This window comes from Gopherus flavomarginatus, chromosome 12 (genome assembly GCF_025201925.1).
Source record: "Gopherus flavomarginatus isolate rGopFla2 chromosome 12, rGopFla2.mat.asm, whole genome shotgun sequence".
In the NCBI taxonomy this organism is placed as follows: domain Eukaryota; kingdom Metazoa; phylum Chordata; order Testudines; family Testudinidae; genus Gopherus; species Gopherus flavomarginatus.
In genome coordinates this window covers 17,860,875-17,878,450 of record NC_066628.1, presented here as the reverse complement: position 1 = coordinate 17,878,450, position 17,576 = coordinate 17,860,875, and the positions used below count along the sequence as shown (strand labels likewise).

The following is a 17,576-nucleotide window of genomic DNA, read 5'->3' as shown; positions in this document are numbered from 1 at the left end:
TCTTTCTCTCTTTGGCCCAAGGACTATTTAAATATATATCCACAATGGAACAGTCACTGGGCCAGAGAGAGCGATGACGGGCCTGTTTATGTTACTTTACATTTTTTCCAACACACACACACATGAAAAGAAATCGCCTGGAAAAGCTTTAGTCAACAGCATTGTGATGAGATTTGATAGTGAAGTAAATAACCAGGAGCTTTATTGATCAGGCCTGCCCTGCTGGGGCATCCATACAACAGTGATGGAAGTTCCAGGGTCAGATCTCCAGATTGTAGGGTAGTTTTTTAATGGATCTACTCCAGGTCACATCAGCAGAGGATCTGGGCTCATACAATCTATCCATTACACAAGGGAATTTTGCCATCAGTTAATGGTAACATGGTTAATTCTTCACTGAGTTAGTGGTCCTGATTCCCCACTTTGTAACACCTATTTATAATCAAATAATTTCTAATTTACACTGATGGGATTGGAAAGAGAATCAGGCCACTTGATGTTTTTAAATCACAATTTGAGAATATAAGTAACTCAGTCTGGTGCTATAGGTCTATTAAAGGAGGGAGTGGGTGAGGTTCTGTGGCCTATAATGTGCAGGAGGCCAGACTAGATAATCACGATGGTCCCTTCTGAACTTAAAATCTATGACTCTATTATGAAGTTAGATCATCATCACTCCTCACCTATTACTTCTCTTCTTCATCATTTCAGGATCTCCCTCAACCTTCTTACATCCTGGAGAGAAGAAAGCTTGTTTCCTTCTCTATCTTCCTCTCCTTGAATGCTGAGTATCTTCTCTCTGCTGTCATCTCCCAGCCCCTTGTAGGGTGCAGTTTTCCCACCACAATACATCAATAGTTCAAACCATATAGTACACTGTGGCAGACAGGAAGAACATGGTCCCTGAGTGGAGCTGGGCTGTTTCCTCCACGCCCCGTGTCCATTCCTATATATCACACTCCATAATAGGGACTGGTCCTCTTTAGCAGCCAGTCATTACTCTGCCCTCAATTCTGCCATAGCCCAGAACGACACTCTCCAGGACAGCCATGTATGGCAACTCCAAATCCTTGAAAAAGTAAATATCCAACATTGGAGTACTTCATGAATTCTTACTCAGACAAAATTCCAATGATGTTAATGGGGCTACTAACATGAGTCATGAGGAGGCACAAGGATTAACAGACAATTGATTTTTGAACCCTGTCCTAACCCATACCCCCCCACACCTAATGAAAATAGATTTATAGCACAGGGGTGACATCACTCATCTCTAGAAACTTATCCCATAGCTGAGTGTCATCAGAAATGTCATGCATGCTACAACCATGCTGGCTCCCATCTCTCTGCTTTGGTGGATCAGTAAGACCTCAGCAGTTCAGTGAATGTGGTATCCTAGTGTAAATCTGCACCATCTATGTGCAGAAGATCCTGTCTCCCTCCAGAGTCTGAACAAAGCAAGTATAGCAGCCTGCCGATAATTGACCTGCAAAAATGTTATTCCTTTAGGTCAAATGGTAGTGTCCTCAGATTTTGTTACAGATTATTCTGAATTTAATATCTTTGGTAGCTAGCTAGCTAGCTAGTTCTATCTACTCTATACATATCTATCTTATATGCTAAGTGTTAAAATATTTGCAGATGACACCAAACTGAAAGAGGTTGCAAGCACTTGGGAGAACAGGTTTAGAACTGTATGAGTCATTGGAGCTGGCATTGTCTCTCTGGCCACCTTATTGATCTGGGTATTTTTTAACCAGTTCCTTAATGACTCTTCACTGCACTCAGACAAGGAGGTGACACACACATCCATGTCTTTTGGGCTACCCTGACAGCAAACTAAATCATTTTTCCCTCAGTGAGTAGCCATGACAAATATAGGGGAAATATAAGAGTCATAAATTATTACAAACATTTTTACCTTGTAACAGGTGTAATAAGAGGATAATCATATACAAGATATGAGAGGTAATTTTTCCACTCTCTTTGGCGCCAGTGAGGATTGAGATGGAGAATTGTGTCCAGATTTGGGCACTACAATTTAAGAAGGATGAGGACAAGTTTAACAAGCTGTGGCCAAGAAGAATCAGGGTATGGTAGAATTTTAATTTCCTGCCCCAATGACCTGGCCAGCAGCAAATTACTGTTGCTAGAGAGCAAGGGGTGGCAGAGAGGAGGGAACTGTGCCTTCTTGAGTCAAAAATCCTTTCCTTGGCTGGTCCTTGCACAGCATAATGGAGAACCACCACCACTCTGATGAAACACAGAAGCAGGTAGCTTGTGGCCATGGAGCCTTGAATAACACCAGTGGGGGCCAAGACATCAAGGAGAACTCTTGGCCCACATACAGTTACCTTCCCTTGAAGTTATTTCTCCTAAGAGAAGTGTAGTGTGCAAATAATCAGGAGAGGAAGACTGAGGATTGGTTGAGTTGCCTCCGATGTCACCATTGCTCAAGTTTAGAGTGACCTGACCTACTGACTAGGCCATTTGCATAATTTATTCTTAATCTAATGATAAGACACAACTTTTCTTAACAATTTAGCTTCATTAAATCCTAATATCTTCAAATGTAGCCTACACACTTTTTTGAAATGATGATTAATGCTTTGAAAAGTGGGAAGAGTATGTTTATTCCAGTTTTAAGATCACTTGGGAGAAAGCAAGGAAATGGCAGAAGCTAAATTTCAAGCAGAGCTCATTCTTAATTATTTAATTCTAATGAACTAATTAAGGTATTTACTTGCAAAGTCATCCGGACTCCAAGAATAAGTAATCCATGATCAGGGAGGATACACATTGTTCTTCAGACCTTAGGGTGGGAGCAGGGGGTGCAGTTTATTTTAAGGCTTTGGCTTGGTGTTCTAATTTTCCTCCAAAATGCGTCAGGTGGCCAGAGGCAGGCAATACCCAGACTCTGCACTTGCCTTCAGGGAATGATGATTCTGATATGCATCTGTCATAAACCTAGTCCCAGATTTGGACCTTAGCGTCCAAAATATGGGGGTTAGCATGAAAACCTCCAAGCTTAGTTACCAGCTTGGACCTGGTAAAGCTGCCACCACCCAAAAAATTAGAGTGTTTTGGGGCACTCTGGTCCCCACAAAAACCTTCCCTGGGGACCCCAAGACTCAAATCCCTTGAGTCTCACAACAAAGGGAAATAAACCTTTTCCCTTTCCCCCTCCAGGTGTTCCTGGAGAGATATACAGAAGCAACCTCCGTGAATCTAAGCAGAGGGATTCCACCCTCCCCCGTTTCCAGCCTGGAAACACAAGCACTTCCCTCTTCACCCAGAGGGAATGCAAAGTCAGGCTAGTAAATCTAACACACACAGATTTCCCCCTGACTTCTTCCTCCCACCAATTCCCTGGTGAGCTGCAGACTCAATTCCCTGGAGTTCCCCACTAAAGAAAAACTCCAACAGGTCTTAAAAGAAAGCTTTATATAAAAAGAAAGAAAAATACATAAAAATGGTTTCTCTGTATTAAGGTGACAAATACAGGGTCAATTGCTTAAAAGAAATATGAATAAACAGCCTTATTCAAAAAGAATACAATTCAAAGCACTCCAGCAACTATAGACATGTAAATACAAAAGAAAAAAAACAATAACACCTATTGTTTTTATGATCTCTGTACTCACAACTTGGAAACAGAAGATTAGAAAGCAGGAAATAAAAATCACTTCTCATAGCCGAGAGAGCAGAAGACCAAGAACAAAGGACTCACACACAAAAAACCCTCCACCCAGATTTGAAAAAGTCTTGTTTCCTGATTGGTCCTCTGGTCAGGTGCTTCAGATACTTATTTCCAGGTGAAAGAGACGTTAACCCTTAGCTATCTGTTTATGACACGCCCCCCCAAATTGCAGACAGTGGGGAAGCTCACTGGCGGCGATTTCCTTCTAGAACTTTAAAATAAACAGATTAATACAACACATGCACCTTTACATATACCACTAAGTATATAACTAACAGACTTCTACATTTTAAGAACACTTTTTAACTACTGGATTCTGGGAAACTCTCACGGGAGAGTGCATCAGCTACTTTGTTAGAAGCTCCTGAGATGTGCTGAATTTCAAAATCAAAATCTTGGAAAGCTAAACTCCAACGAAGAAGTTTCTTGTTGTTCCCCTTGGCAGTATGAAGCCACTTTAGTGCAGCATGGTCAGTTTGTAGCTGGAACCGCTGTCCCCAAACATATGGGCCTAGCTTCTCCAGGGCGTACACAATGGCATAGCATTCCTTTTCACTGACTGACCAGTGACTTTCCCTCTCAGACAGTTTCTTGCAGAGAAACACGACAGGATGGAAGTTGTGATCCATTGCTTCCTGCATGAGAACTGCTCCTATACCACGCTCAGATGCATCTGTGGTTACTAGGAATGGCTTGTCAAAGTCCGGGGCCCTGAGCACAGGGTCAGACATGAGCGTTGCCTTAAGTTGGGTAAAGGCCTTTTGAAACTCATCAGTCCACTTAACTGCATTTGGCTGGGTCTTTTTAGTCAGGTCGGTCAGTTGGTCAGTGATTTGGCTGTAGTGTGGTACAAATCGCCTGTAGTACCCGGCCAAGCCTAAGAAGGATTGGACCTGTTTCTTTGACTTTGGGACAGGCCACTTTTGGATAGCATCCACCTTGGCCTGTAGGGGGTTTATGGTTCCTCGACCCACCTGGTGCCCCAGGTAATTCACTCTGTTTTGGCCTATTTGACACTTTTTTGGCCTTAACAGTTAGTCTGGCCAGCCTGATGCACTCAAAGACCTTTTCCAGGTGTAGCAGGTGTTCGGGCCAGGAGTCTGAAAAAATGGCCACATCATCAAGGTAGGCAACTGCATATTCTCCCAGTCCTGCTAGTAGACCATAACCAGCCTCTGGAAGGTGGCGGGTGCATTTCGAAGGCCGAAAGGAAGGACATTAAATTCATACACCCCCGCATGGGTGACGAATGCTGACCTCTCCTTGGCAGGTTCATCTAGCGGTACTTGCCAGTACCCCTTGGTTAAATCTATTGTAGAGATGAACTGGGCCCGTCCCAACTTTTCCAATAGCTCATCGGTGCGGGGCATTGGATAGTTGTCTGGACGAGTTACCGCATTTAGCTTACGGTAGTCCACGCAAAAGCGTATTTCCCCATCTGGTTTAGGTACGAGAACCACTGGAGATGCCCATGCACTGGTAGATGAGCGGATTATTCCCATCTGTAGCATGTTCTGGATCTCCCGTTCTATAGCAGCTTGGGCATGAGGAGACACCCGGAAGGGTGGGGTTCTAATGGGGTGAGCATTACCTGTGTCGATGGAGTGGTATGCCCGTTCAGTCTGTCCTGGAGTGGCTGAGAACAATGGGGCGAAGCTAGTGCACAGCTCCTTGATTTGTCGCCGCTGCAGACGTTCCAGAGTGGTTGAGAGGTTCACCTCTTCCACGCCACCATCTTTTTCCCCTTCGTAGTAGACATCGTCAGGCCACTCAGCATCATCTCCCTGGACTGTAAACTGACAAACCTGTAAGTCTCTGGAATAGAAAGGCTTGAGAGAATTAACATGGTACACTCTGGGCTTTAGTGAAGAATTGAGAAATGCTATGAGGTAGTTCACAGTTCCCAGGCGCTCTTGGACCGTGAATGGCCCTTCCCATGATGCTTCCATCTTATGGGCCTGTTGCGCCTTCAAGACCATAACCTGGTCTCCTACCTTGAAGGAACGTTCTCTGGCATGTCTGTCATACCAGGCCTTTTGCTCTTCCTGAGCATCCTTTAGGTTTTCTCTGGCAAGGGCTAAAGAGTGTCGGAGGGTGCTTTGTAGGTTGCTTACAAAGTCCAGAATGTTAATTCCCGTAGAAGGCGTAAACCCCTCCCATTGCTGCTTCACCAAATGTAATGGCCCCTTAACCTTGTGACCATACACAAGTTCAAATGGTGAAAACCCTAAACTGGGATGTGGTACAGCCCTGTAGGCAAACAGCAACTGCTGCAACACTAGGTCCCAATTATTGGAGTATTCGTTGATGAATTTACGTATCATGGCCCCCAAAGTTCCATTAAACCTTTCCACCAGGCCATTGGTTTGATGGTGGTACAGGGTGGCAACCAAGTGGTTCACCCCACGTGTGTCCCACAGTTTTTCCATGGTCTCTGCCAGGAAATTAGATCCTGAATCTGTAAGGATGTCGGAGGGCCAACCTACCCTGGCAAAAATGTCTGTTAGGGCCAGGCACACAGTGTTAGCCCTAGTGTTGCCTAGAGCTACTGCTTCCGGCCATCGGGTAGCAAAGTCCACAAAAGTCAGTACGTACTGCTTTCCTCTGGGCGTCTTTTCTGGGAAAGGACCCAGAATATCCACAGCTACTCGCTGAAATGGGACCTCAATTATGGGGAGTGGCTGGAGAGGGGCCTTGACCTGGTCTTGGGGTTTTCCCACTCTTTGGCATACCTCACAAGACCGGACATACTTGGCAACATCTTTGCCCATCCCCTCCCAGTGGAAGGACTTCCCCAACCGGTCCTTGGTTCTGTTCACCCCAGCATGGCCACTGGGATGATCATGGGCTAAGCTTAAGAGCTTCCCCCGGTACTTAGTTGGAACCACCAACTGTTTTTGCGGCTGCCATTCTTCCCGGTGTCCACGAGAAAGAATCTCCTTGTATAAAAGTCCTTGGTCTATAACAAACCGGGATCGATTAGAAGAGCTGAGAGGCGGTGGGGTGTTCCGTGCTGCCGCCCAAGCTTTCTGAAGGCTGTCATCTGCTTCCTGCTCAATCTGGAACTGTTCCCTTGAGGCTGGGGTCACCAGTTCTTCCTCAGACTGTGGACTTGGGCTTGGTCCCTGTGGAAGCGATGTAGGTGATGGGGTTGTTTCCATTGCTGGTGAACCGCTCTCCGCTGGTGCACCTGAGGGTATTTCAGGCTCTGGCTGAGCCTTTTTGGGTATGGCTGTCTGTTGCTTCTGCCAGTTCTGGTTCGCTGGCGCCCTCTGGCGTTGAGTTTGAAGATGTGGTTGCACTTGCTGGTGCTGGTTGCTGTTCCAGTTCTGGGCCTGGGACTGGAGGTGCTGTGGCTGCTTCAGTGGTTGGCATGGAATCCGGGTCCACTACCTCTGTCTGGGTCTCTGGTAACACAGACTGGGCGTCTGTGGACGGCTCAGGAACAGGAATAGGTCTGGAAGCTTGCCTGGTTTGGCTACGTGTAACCATTCCCATTCACTTGGTCCGCTTCACCTGGTTGGCCAAGTCTTCCCCCAGTAGCATGGGGATAGGATAATTGTCATAGACTGCAAAAGTCCACATTCCTGACCAGCCTTTGTACTGGACAGGCAGTTCAGCTGTAGGCAAGTCTACAGCTTGTGACATGAAGGGGTAAATAGTCACTTGGGCCTTTGGGTAGATGAATTTGGGGTCTACGAAGGATTGGTGGATAGCTGACACTTGTGCCCCTGTGTCTCTCCATGCAGTAACCTTTTTTCCGCTCACTCTCAAATTTTCCCTTTGCTCCAAGGGTATTTGAGAGGCATCTGGGCCTGGGGATCTTTTGGGTGATGGTGGTGTAATGAACTGCACTCGGATGGCATTCTTTGGACAGTTGGCCTTGATATGTCCCAATTCATTACACTTAAAGCATCTTCTATCTGATGGGTCACTGGGTCGAGGTGAGTTACTGGAGACTGGTGAGGTGGAAGAATAGTGTGTCTGTGGCTTTCCTTGGGTTGTATGTGGGGGTCTTTGGCTGTCCTCGGTTGTAGGGTTTATGGTCGGTGTGCCCCCTGGGGTATTTGTTCCCCTTGACAGTAGCTTTCTTGCTTTCTGCCAGTTCCATCCATCTGGCTCCAATCTCCCCCACCTCAGCGAGATTTTTGGGTTTTCCATCTTGTATGTACCATGTGATGTCCTCAGGAACACCATCCAAGAACTGCTCCATTTGTATGAGGAGGTGCAGTTCTTCCAAGGTTTTAACATTGTGTCCTGATATCCAGGCCTCATAATTTTTCCCAACGTAGTAGGCATGTTTGGGAAATGACACATCTAGTTTCCACTTTTGGGTTCTGAAACGCCGATGGGCATGATCCGGGGTTATCCCCATTCTGTATCTGGCCTTGGTTTGAAAAAGTTTATAGTCGTTCATTTGCTGCTTAGGCATTTCAGCTGCCACCTCTGCTAAAGGTCCACTGAGCTGTGACCTCAATTCTACGATGTACTGGTCTTCAGGGATGCTGTACCCAAGACAGGCTCTTTCAAAATTTTCCAAGAAGGCCTCAGTGTCATCACATGCCTTGTAGGTGGGAAATTTTCTGTGATGTGGAACCATAATTGGCGAAGGGTTGTTAGGATTGGCTGGCGCATGCAGCCCAGCTTGCGCTAAGTCCAGTTAATGTTTTCTCTGTTTTTCCTTCTCATCACATTCTTTTTGTTGTTTTTCCATTTCTTTTTTGTGTTTTTCCATTTCTCGGCGGTAGGCTACCTCTTCTTCTGCTTGTTTCATTTTGTGAGCCACTACTTTTTCTTGTAGTTTTCTGTGGTAGGCTGCATTTTTGGCTTCTTCTTGTTTTTGTAGCCTTTCCATCTCTTGTTTGTGAGTTGCCTCATCTCTGGCCATCTGTGTTCTGAGCAGTTCTATCTGTTTTTCCATTGCTTCGAGCTGTACTGCGTCTGGTTTTCATGACATCCTGTTTTCTTGTGTTGGGGTGCCCTCCGGTGCTTGTTGTCTGAACTGCAGGTTCTCTGTTGCCTCCTGGGGTCTGCCTAGCAACAGTGCCTTTTTCCCTTTCTTCCTCTAGCTAATTTTTTCAATGTAAAGTAAACCAGAAAAAACCACTTTATTTGCATGTGTATAGTGCTGGTATCTGCCTCCTAATGGGAGTGCTATTGTGTGACAAAAGACCCTTAATAGTCTCTTAATGGTTTCTTGCTTAATATGCAAGCCACAACTGACAGAGAGAGCAGAGAAAAAAAATTTATCTCTGGTTCCTTTTAAAACCAAACCCTCTCTGCTAAAAAGCCCCTAGCAGAGAAAAGAAAAATATAATATTCCTACTGGCTTCTGGATTCTATCTATCTTTCCCACAACACTGTCACTCATATCATAAACCTAGTGCCAGATTTGGACCTTAGCGTCCAAAATATGGGGGTTAGCATGAAAACCTCCAAGCTTAGTTACCAGCTTGGACCTGGTAAAGCTGCCACCACCCAAAAAATTAGAGTGTTTTGGGGCACTCTGGTCCCCACAAAAACCTTCCCTGGGGACCCCAAGACCCAAATCCCTTGAGTCTCACAACAAAGGGAAATAAACCTTTTCCCTTTCCCCCTCCAGGTGTTCCTGGAGAGATACACAGGGCTTGTCTACATCAGAAAGTTGCAGCGCTGGTGAGGGAGTTACAGCGCTGCAACTTAGGAGGTGTACACATCTGCAGGGCACCACCAGCGCTGCAACTCCCTGTTTGCAGCGCTGGCCGTACTCCCGTTTTGTCTCGGGTGTAGAGGATCCAGCGCTGGTGATCCAGCGCTGGTAATCAAATATAGACACTTACCAGCGCTTTTCTTGACCTCCGTGGAATAAGCAGGTATCCCAGCATACCTGAGGAAGCCTCTGGTAATCAAGCTGGTCTCCTTCCCCGGTTTGCTCTCCGCGTTCCCCGAACCCCGAGCAAGCAGGTCTCCTTCCCTGAGGTTTGCTGGGTGGTTCCGGGAACGCGAGAGCAAACCGGGAAAGGAGACCAGCTTCGCCGCGGTTTGCTCTCGCGTTCCCCGAACCCCGAGCAAGCAGGTCTCCTTCCCTGCGGTTTGCTGGGTGGTTCCGGGAACGCGAGAGCAAACCGGGAAAGGAGACCAGCTTCGCCGCGGTTTGCTCTCGCGTTCCCCGAACCCCGAGCAAGCAGGTCTCCTTCCCTGCGGTTTGCTGGGTGGTTCCGGGAACGCGAGAGCAAACCGGGAAAGGAGACCAGCTTCGCCGCGGTTTGCTCTCGCGTTCCCCAAACCCCGAGCAAGCAGGTCTCCTTCCCTGCGGTTTGCTGGGTGGTTCCGGGAACGCGAGAGCAAACCGCGGCGAAGCTGGTCTCCTTCCCCGGTTTGCTCTCGCGTTCCCCGAACCCCGAGCAAGCAGGTCTCCTTCCCTGAGGTTTGCTGGGTGGTTCCGGGAACGCGAGAGCAAACCGGGAAAGGAGACCAGCTTCGCCGTGGTTTGCTCTCGCGTTTCCCGGAACCACCCTGCAAAACCGCAGGGAAGGAGACCTGCTTGTTCGGGGAACGCGAGAGCAAACCGCGGCGAAGCTGGTCTCCCTTTCCCGGGTTTGCTCTCGCGTTCCCCGAACCACCCAGCAAACCGCAGGGAAGGAGACCTGCTTGTTCAGGGGTTCGGGGAACGAGAGAGCAAACCGGGAAAGGAGACCAGCTTCGCCGCGGTTTGCTCTTGCGTTCCCCGAACCTCCCTTGAAGCCGCCCAACAGCGCTGCAGTGTGGCCACATCTAACACCACTTGCAGCGCTGGTTGCTGTAAGTGTGGCCACTCTGCAGCGCTGGCCCTTTACAGCTGTACTAATACAGCTGTAACAACCAGCGCTGCAAAATTTTAGATGTAGACATGGCCACACAGAAGCAACCTCCGTGAATCTAAGCAGAGGGATTCCACCCTCCCCCGTTTCCAGCCTGGAAACACAAGCACTTCCCTCTTCACCCAGAGGGAATGCAAAGTCAGGCTAGTAAATCTAACACACACAGATTTCCCCCTGACTTCTTCCTCCCACCAATTCCCTGGTGAGCTGCAGACTCAATTCCCTGGAGTTCCCCACTAAAGAAAAACTCCAACAGGTCTTAAAAGAAAAGCTTTATATAAAAAGAAAGAAAAACACATAAAAATGGTTTCTCTGTATTAAGGTGACAAATACAGGGTCAATTGCTTAAAAGAAATATGAATAAACAGCCTTATTCAAAAAGAATACAATTCAAAGCACTCCAGCAACTATAGACATGTAAATACAAAAGAAAAAAAAACAATAACCCCTATTGTTTTTATGATCTCTGTACTCACAACTTGGAAACAGAAGATTAGAAAGCAGGAAATAAAAATCACTTCTCATAGCCAAGAGAGCATACAGGCAGAAGACCAAGAACAAAGGACTCACACACAAAAAACCCTCCACCCAGATTTGAAAAAGTCTTGTTTCCTGATTGGTCCTCTGGTCAGGTGCTTCAGATACTTATTTCCAGGTGAAAGAGACATTAACCCTTAGCTATCTGTTTATAACAGCATCAATTCAACAGGCACACAAGGATAAGTATGGACTCCTTGTGTGAGTCAGTGTGCAAGATCATATCTCCATGACTGGTCCATAATTATATATATATATATACCGACAAAGTTCATTCTATACCTTGGTGGGTCCTGTGCTTATTGGTGGATTTGCTCACCTCACATATTCACCCTGTTGGTCAGGAAACAGCCCAGAGACTTCCCCTCTGGTAGAAGTCACAGTTCAGCTCAATTCCTCCTGGTTTTGATCAGAAGTTGGGAGGTTTGGGAGGAACCCGGGCCCGCCCTCTACTCCAGGTTCCAGCCCAGGGCCCCGTTGACTGGAACTGTCTAGAGTATCTCCTGGTACAGTTGTACGACTGCTACAACTCCCTGGGCTACTTCCCCATGGCCTTCTCCCAACGCCTTCTTTGTCCTCACCACAGAGCCTTCCTCCTGATGTCTGATAATGCTTGTATTTCTCAGTCCTCCACCAGTATGCCTACTCACTCTCAGCTTCTTGCACGCCTCTTGCTCCCAGTTCCTCGCTTGCTCGCATGCACTTCCTCTCCTCTGGCTCCCTTTGGCTTGACTGGAGAGAGCCCTTTTAAAGAATCAGAGGGGCCTTAATTAGAGTCAGGTGCTTAACAGCCTCACCTGACTCTTAGCAAGTTAATTGGAGTCAGGTGTTCTCACTGGCCTGGAGCAGCCCCTGCTCTGGTCACTCACGGAATAGAAAAATGCTTATTCAGTGGCCTGTATATCTCTCTTCTACTACTCTGCTGTTCCCAACTGGCCTGGGTCTATCACACTACACTGGGGCTTAGGTCGGCTTAACCATGTCTTTCAAGGAGGTGCACGCAGCAGCCGGAGAGTCCTAGTGAGTTAGACCCAAAGGTCAGCTTGCAGGAAGGTCTCAAAACATTTTCTTCCATTTGAATGTCCCCAGACCTTGTAACTGGATTTTTCACCGTGGAACCATTGCCACTGAAAACTGAAGTGAGGAGATAGTCATTGTAATGTCATCTCTAGCTTACATGAATGTAAATTGTGAAGACATAAATTTTGGGGGAATAGCAAGATTGTACAAAACCCACATGTAAAGAAAGTTTGTACAAGAATAAAATAAAACATAAAAAGACATGTTATAGCTTTCGAAATATTTAATGGAGCTCTTTCAAAAATAGTATTAGCTTGCTTTTCAGAGTTTTGCCTAAACAAATTGACCAGAATACAAAAGACAACCCAACGAAACTGCTCTGCCTTAAATTGTTAAAAAATCCAAGGTGCAGTAAAAAACCCCAAAACACATAATTGATTGGTTTATTATTGTGTGTATATGTATATAAATATAACAGACAAAAGTCACAGCTCGAGTTAAACTCAAGTTGGGCCTTCAGCTAACGTTGCAGTTAGGGGTATGTCTGCACTGCAATCACGTGATGTTACTGCAGCTCGCAGAGACACATCTGAGTCAGCTTTAATCCAGCTAGCTCAGGTACCGGAGCAATGGAGCTGCAGCAGCCTGTGCTTAAGCCTGGGCTGTAGCAGCTCACTCGGAATCCTGTGAACTTACTTGCTTGGCTAGTCTCAGCTGAAGCATGTGCTGCCGCAGCTTTAATGCTCCAGTACTTGGTAGCTGGAATAAAGCTTGCTGGGGCCTGTCTACAACTGCTGAAATTACACCTCATGATTGCAGGTTAGACTGACTGAAAAACAAGCCTGTAAATTCATCCCCACATGTGCAAATTTAATGAGACAGGTATGGAAAAATGATGAGAATGGCTTAAAAATCATGAGATATTAATTTACATATTTACTGACTTTTTTTTCTCACAGCCTCTTTCACCTCTTTGTTTCTCAGGCTGTATATGAAGGGATTGGTCATAGGAGTCAGAATTGTGTAGAAGACAGAGAACACTTTGTTGAGGTCTCTGAGTGTGTTGGTTTTTGGTAGCAGATACACAATGATCAGGGTCCCATAGAAAATTGTCACCACAATGAGGTGAGAGGAGCAGGTAGAAAATGCCTTTTGCCTCCCAGTAGTGGAAGGGATTGTCAAGATGGTGGAGATGATACACAGGTAGGATGTCCCAGTTAAAGCAAATGGGGGCAGGGTGAATAAAGCACACAGAATGGTAATTAAAAGCTCCATCTGGTAGATGTCGTTGCGGTAGAGATTTATTATTTGTGTAAATTCACAGAAAAAATGATCAATTTCATTTGAGCCACAGAAAGTTAATTGTAACATCATAAGAGTTACTATGGAATTAGCTAGCAACGCACTTATCCAAGACCCAGCTGCTAGCTGGAGGCAGAAACTGCCATTCATAAGGGTTGCATAATGCAGTGGTTTGCATATCGCTAGGTATCGATCATAAGACATCACTGCCAGGAGATAACACTCGGTGCCTGCAAGGAAGCCAACAAAGTAACATTGTGTGATGCAGCCACCAACAGAAATGGTCCTGTCCCCAGTCAAGAAACTGGCCAGCATCCTGGGCAGGATGATCGAGGTGTAACAGGTCTCCAAGCAAGACAAGTTCCCCAGGAAGAAGTACATGGGGGTGTGAAGGTGCTGATCAGCCACAACTAACACAATAATGAGGATGTTTCCGCACATGGTCACAATGTAAATCACAAGGAACAGCAGAAAGAGAAGGATCTGCAGGTCAGGGACAGTCCCAAATCCCAGGAGGATGAATTCTGTGAGGGAAGTTTGATTTGCCTGTTCTGGGTCTGACATGGCAGTCATGAACCATCCTCTACAAGAGAACAAGAGTGGCATTTATTAAATGTCAATATCACATTATCAATTTAAATGCATTAATGTTCAAATGCTCCCTCTCCTTCAGGTCACCCACACAAATACTGGGCTGAGCACACAGACTAGGGGCTCGGAGTCATATGATGGAGTCTTATGACATCTGAGAGTGAATGAGAAAAACTGAGACACAAACTCGCTGCTAAGGCAAGCTCACATTTGTGTAAAAACCCTATTTTTTTTCTGATTGGCAACAGAATAAGCTTTGCTTCCTTCATTCTGCTCCCAAGAGCTGATACTAGTGGTGTGTAGTGGGAAAACCAGATCACTAGGAGACAGAGCTGTATCTAGGGATTTTTGATCATGAGGCAAGGGGCAGGGGCAGTACTTTTGGCTTTTTGGCGGCAGGTTCTTCTCGGAGGAATTGTGCCATTCTTTGGCAGCAATTCAGTGGCACGTCCTTCCCTCAAAGAGAGGCTAGGGGACCCGTCACCAAATTTCTGCTGAAGAGCCGAACGTGCCGCCCCTCTCCCTTGCCGATGACCTATGACAATTTGACGGTGGGTCCCTCAGTCCCTCTCGGAGGGAAGGACTTGCCACCAAATTGCTGCCAAAGGAGAGACTTTCTCCACCCCTCACCTTCCACGTCCGAGGCAAGTGCCACACTCACCTTGCCCTCGTTATATTACTGTCAGGAGGAGTCTGGAAAATGAACATGTAGGCACTGGATTCCCTGAATTTTTGAAGCCTCTTTTGGGCTGGTAAAACAACCCACAATTTTGCTGACTGTGATCGGCTTGGTTTGGACTTCAGAAGCTTTCATTATCCCGAAACAGAAACCAACTCAGGATGCGTGAGGTTGAGCCAGTCCAAACCCTCACATCCTAAGCCTTTTCAGGTGGTTATCATTTGATTTCATTTGTGTTAGACTATATAGATCTGTTTTTATTCTGCTTTATGATCATCGCATATTAACTTTTGAATTTCTCCAACAAGGGATATTGTTGATTCAAACTGCTTAGTGACATTCTGAAAATTGGAATTATCTTCTCGGTATTGATTACATAGACTCTGAATACAGGGATGAGGCAATGACCGCTGGGGTTACGGTCTAGAGGGTGAGGGATTTAGGGACCTGAAGTTGGGGGTTTGGATGAGGGCATCTCAAAGAGTTTTTCTCTGCCTAGAGCATCACTTAGGGTATTATCTGGGCCTAATTTTAGTGGAAATCAGGCATCTGGAAGCATCTCACCTCCCCATCATCATTGCAGTCATCAGCCAGAGAGTCATTTAGAGAGGAAATTCCTAGTCTCTTTATATGGTCAAACACTCAATTTGGATAATTAAAACCTATTACTGGGGATTATCTGGATAAGAGATAATAATGCAATACATAAACTGGGATTCTAGCTGAAGCCCACACCTTGGCTAGAGCACTCAGTTGGATACCGATTGAAAATTTTCTGATGGAAATGTTGATTTATCAAAATCAAAACTTTCTATTGGGATGTGACATTTTCAGTGACATTTACTTTTACAGATACATCAACATTATAAAATAAATAAAAGAAAAAGAAAACACTATAAAAAACACAAATACATTATAAAAATACAACTATAAACATATATTAAAATATAAAATAGAATAAAATAAAAAGTTAAATATAATAAAAATAAAAAACCAAATATTTAAAAAATTGAACATTTAAAAAATTAAAAATTAAAAAAAACTATATGAAAGTGAATAAAATAGATTAAAAAAAGAAACAGTCATAATTGAAGTGAAATATGCTAGGAGAGAGTCAAGTATCAGTTAGTCTTGATTATGTGAGCAAAGAACAATCATGGTAAAATATCTGAGAGAGAGAATGCTTGGTACACCTCAGAGGCCAGGGCCCACCCCATCTAAGATCCCATCTCCAACTGTGGCTATCCCTGAAGCTTCAGAGGAAGGAGACCACAAAAAATCCCCAAAACAAAAACCCTCCCAGAATACATTCCCACAGGATGTAAACCTGATCCATGAGCTTTAGGAACCTAAGACATAAACCACAAAGTGAAGCCAGGGCTGCTAAGCCGTGCCCCTCAACTTCTCAGGAAATGCAATCATACAGTTGCACTCATAATTTATCCAGCTCTCTCTTAAAACTAATTAAGGTGTGTCCCCTACAGCTCCTGTTCGGAAGGTCGGTCCAGAATCTCACCTCTGTTGTGGAGAAAAACCTTCTTCTAATTTCCAGCCAGAATTTTTCATAGCCAGTGTCATGGTATAATTCCCCACTCTGAACCTTAGGTCCAAAAGATGATGGTACCAAGCATGAATTACTCTAAGCTCAATTACCAGCTTAGTTCTTGTAGCGCTGCCACCAACCAGGAATTCCAGTGCCTGGTACACTCTGGTCCCCACAAAACCTTGCCTGGGGACCCCCAAGACCCAGACCCTCTGGATCTTAACACAAGGAAAGTAAACCCTTTCCCTCACCTTTGCCTCTTCCAGGCTTCCCCTCCCTGGGTTACCTGGAAGATCACTGTGATTCAAACTCCTTGATCTTAAAACAGAGAGGAAAATTACCTTCCCCTCTCCTTCTCTCTTCCCCTCCCAGACTCTCCTGAGAAGAGAAAAGTAATCCTAATACAGAGAGAAATGGACCTTTCTCTCCCCCCTTCCTCCTTTCTCTCCACCAATTCCCTTGTGGATCCAGACCCAGCCCCAGGGGGTCTCAGCAGAATAAAAAAAAAAAATGTCTTAAACAAGAAAAGCTTTTAATTAAAGAAAGAAAAAAACAGTAAAAATTATCTTTGTAAATTTAAGATGGAATATGTTACAGGGTCTTTCAGCTATAGACACTGGGAATACCCTCCCAGCCTAAGTATACAAGTAGAAATTAAAATCCTTTCAGCAAAATACCAATTTGAACTCCTTCCAGCCAAAAACACATTTGCAAATAAAGAAAACAAAAATAAGCCTAACTTGCCTTATCTACCTAGTAATCACTATTCTGGACATATAAGAGACTGTATCAAAGAGATTGGAGAGAGAACCTGGTTGCACGTCTGGCGCTCGGAGCCCCCAGAGTGAACAATAACCAAACTCTAACAGCACAGCACAAAAACTTCCCTCCTCAAGATTTGAAAGTATCCTGTCCCCCTGATTGGTCCTCTGGTCAGGTGACAGCAGGCTCACTGATCTTGTTAACCCTTTACAGGCAAAAGAGATATAAAAGTACTTCTGTTCTATAACTCTTACTTATCTGTTTACGACAGCTAGTTATATAAATTTGTTTTTGTCCAACAAGGAGAGGGAATTAGGAAGAGGAACTTCACCATAACTTTTATCCCAGTGATTATGGTGCTCATCTCGGATATGGGAGACCTCTATTTCAAGTGTCTGATGAGGAGAAATGATTGAAATTGCTCGGATTATTCAATAAAAAGAAATGAGTGTGCCTGGAAAACATTTTCTAGTCACAGTGACATACTTTTGAAAAGAGCCCATTAGAAAATCTGTTTCTAAGTCATTTAAACTCCTTTGAAAATTTGACTGAATGGGACTTTAGCTCTTTGTTCTGCACATCTGAAAGTAAAGTTCCAGATAT

General features: G+C 45.2%; 1 protein-coding gene across 1 annotated transcript; it reads right to left on the bottom strand.

The window, feature by feature from the left end:
* Positions 1–982: 982 nt before the first annotated feature.
* On the bottom strand, positions 983–13,962 carry LOC127032105 (olfactory receptor 10A7-like). The gene is made up of 2 exons (XM_050919141.1): positions 13,057–13,962; positions 983–1,069 (listed from the first exon to the last, which is right to left on the bottom strand). The coding sequence occupies exons 1-2, from the start codon at positions 13,960–13,962 to the stop codon at positions 983–985; spliced, it is 993 nt and encodes a 330-aa protein (XP_050775098.1).
* Between the last annotated feature and the right edge of the window lie 3,614 nt (positions 13,963–17,576).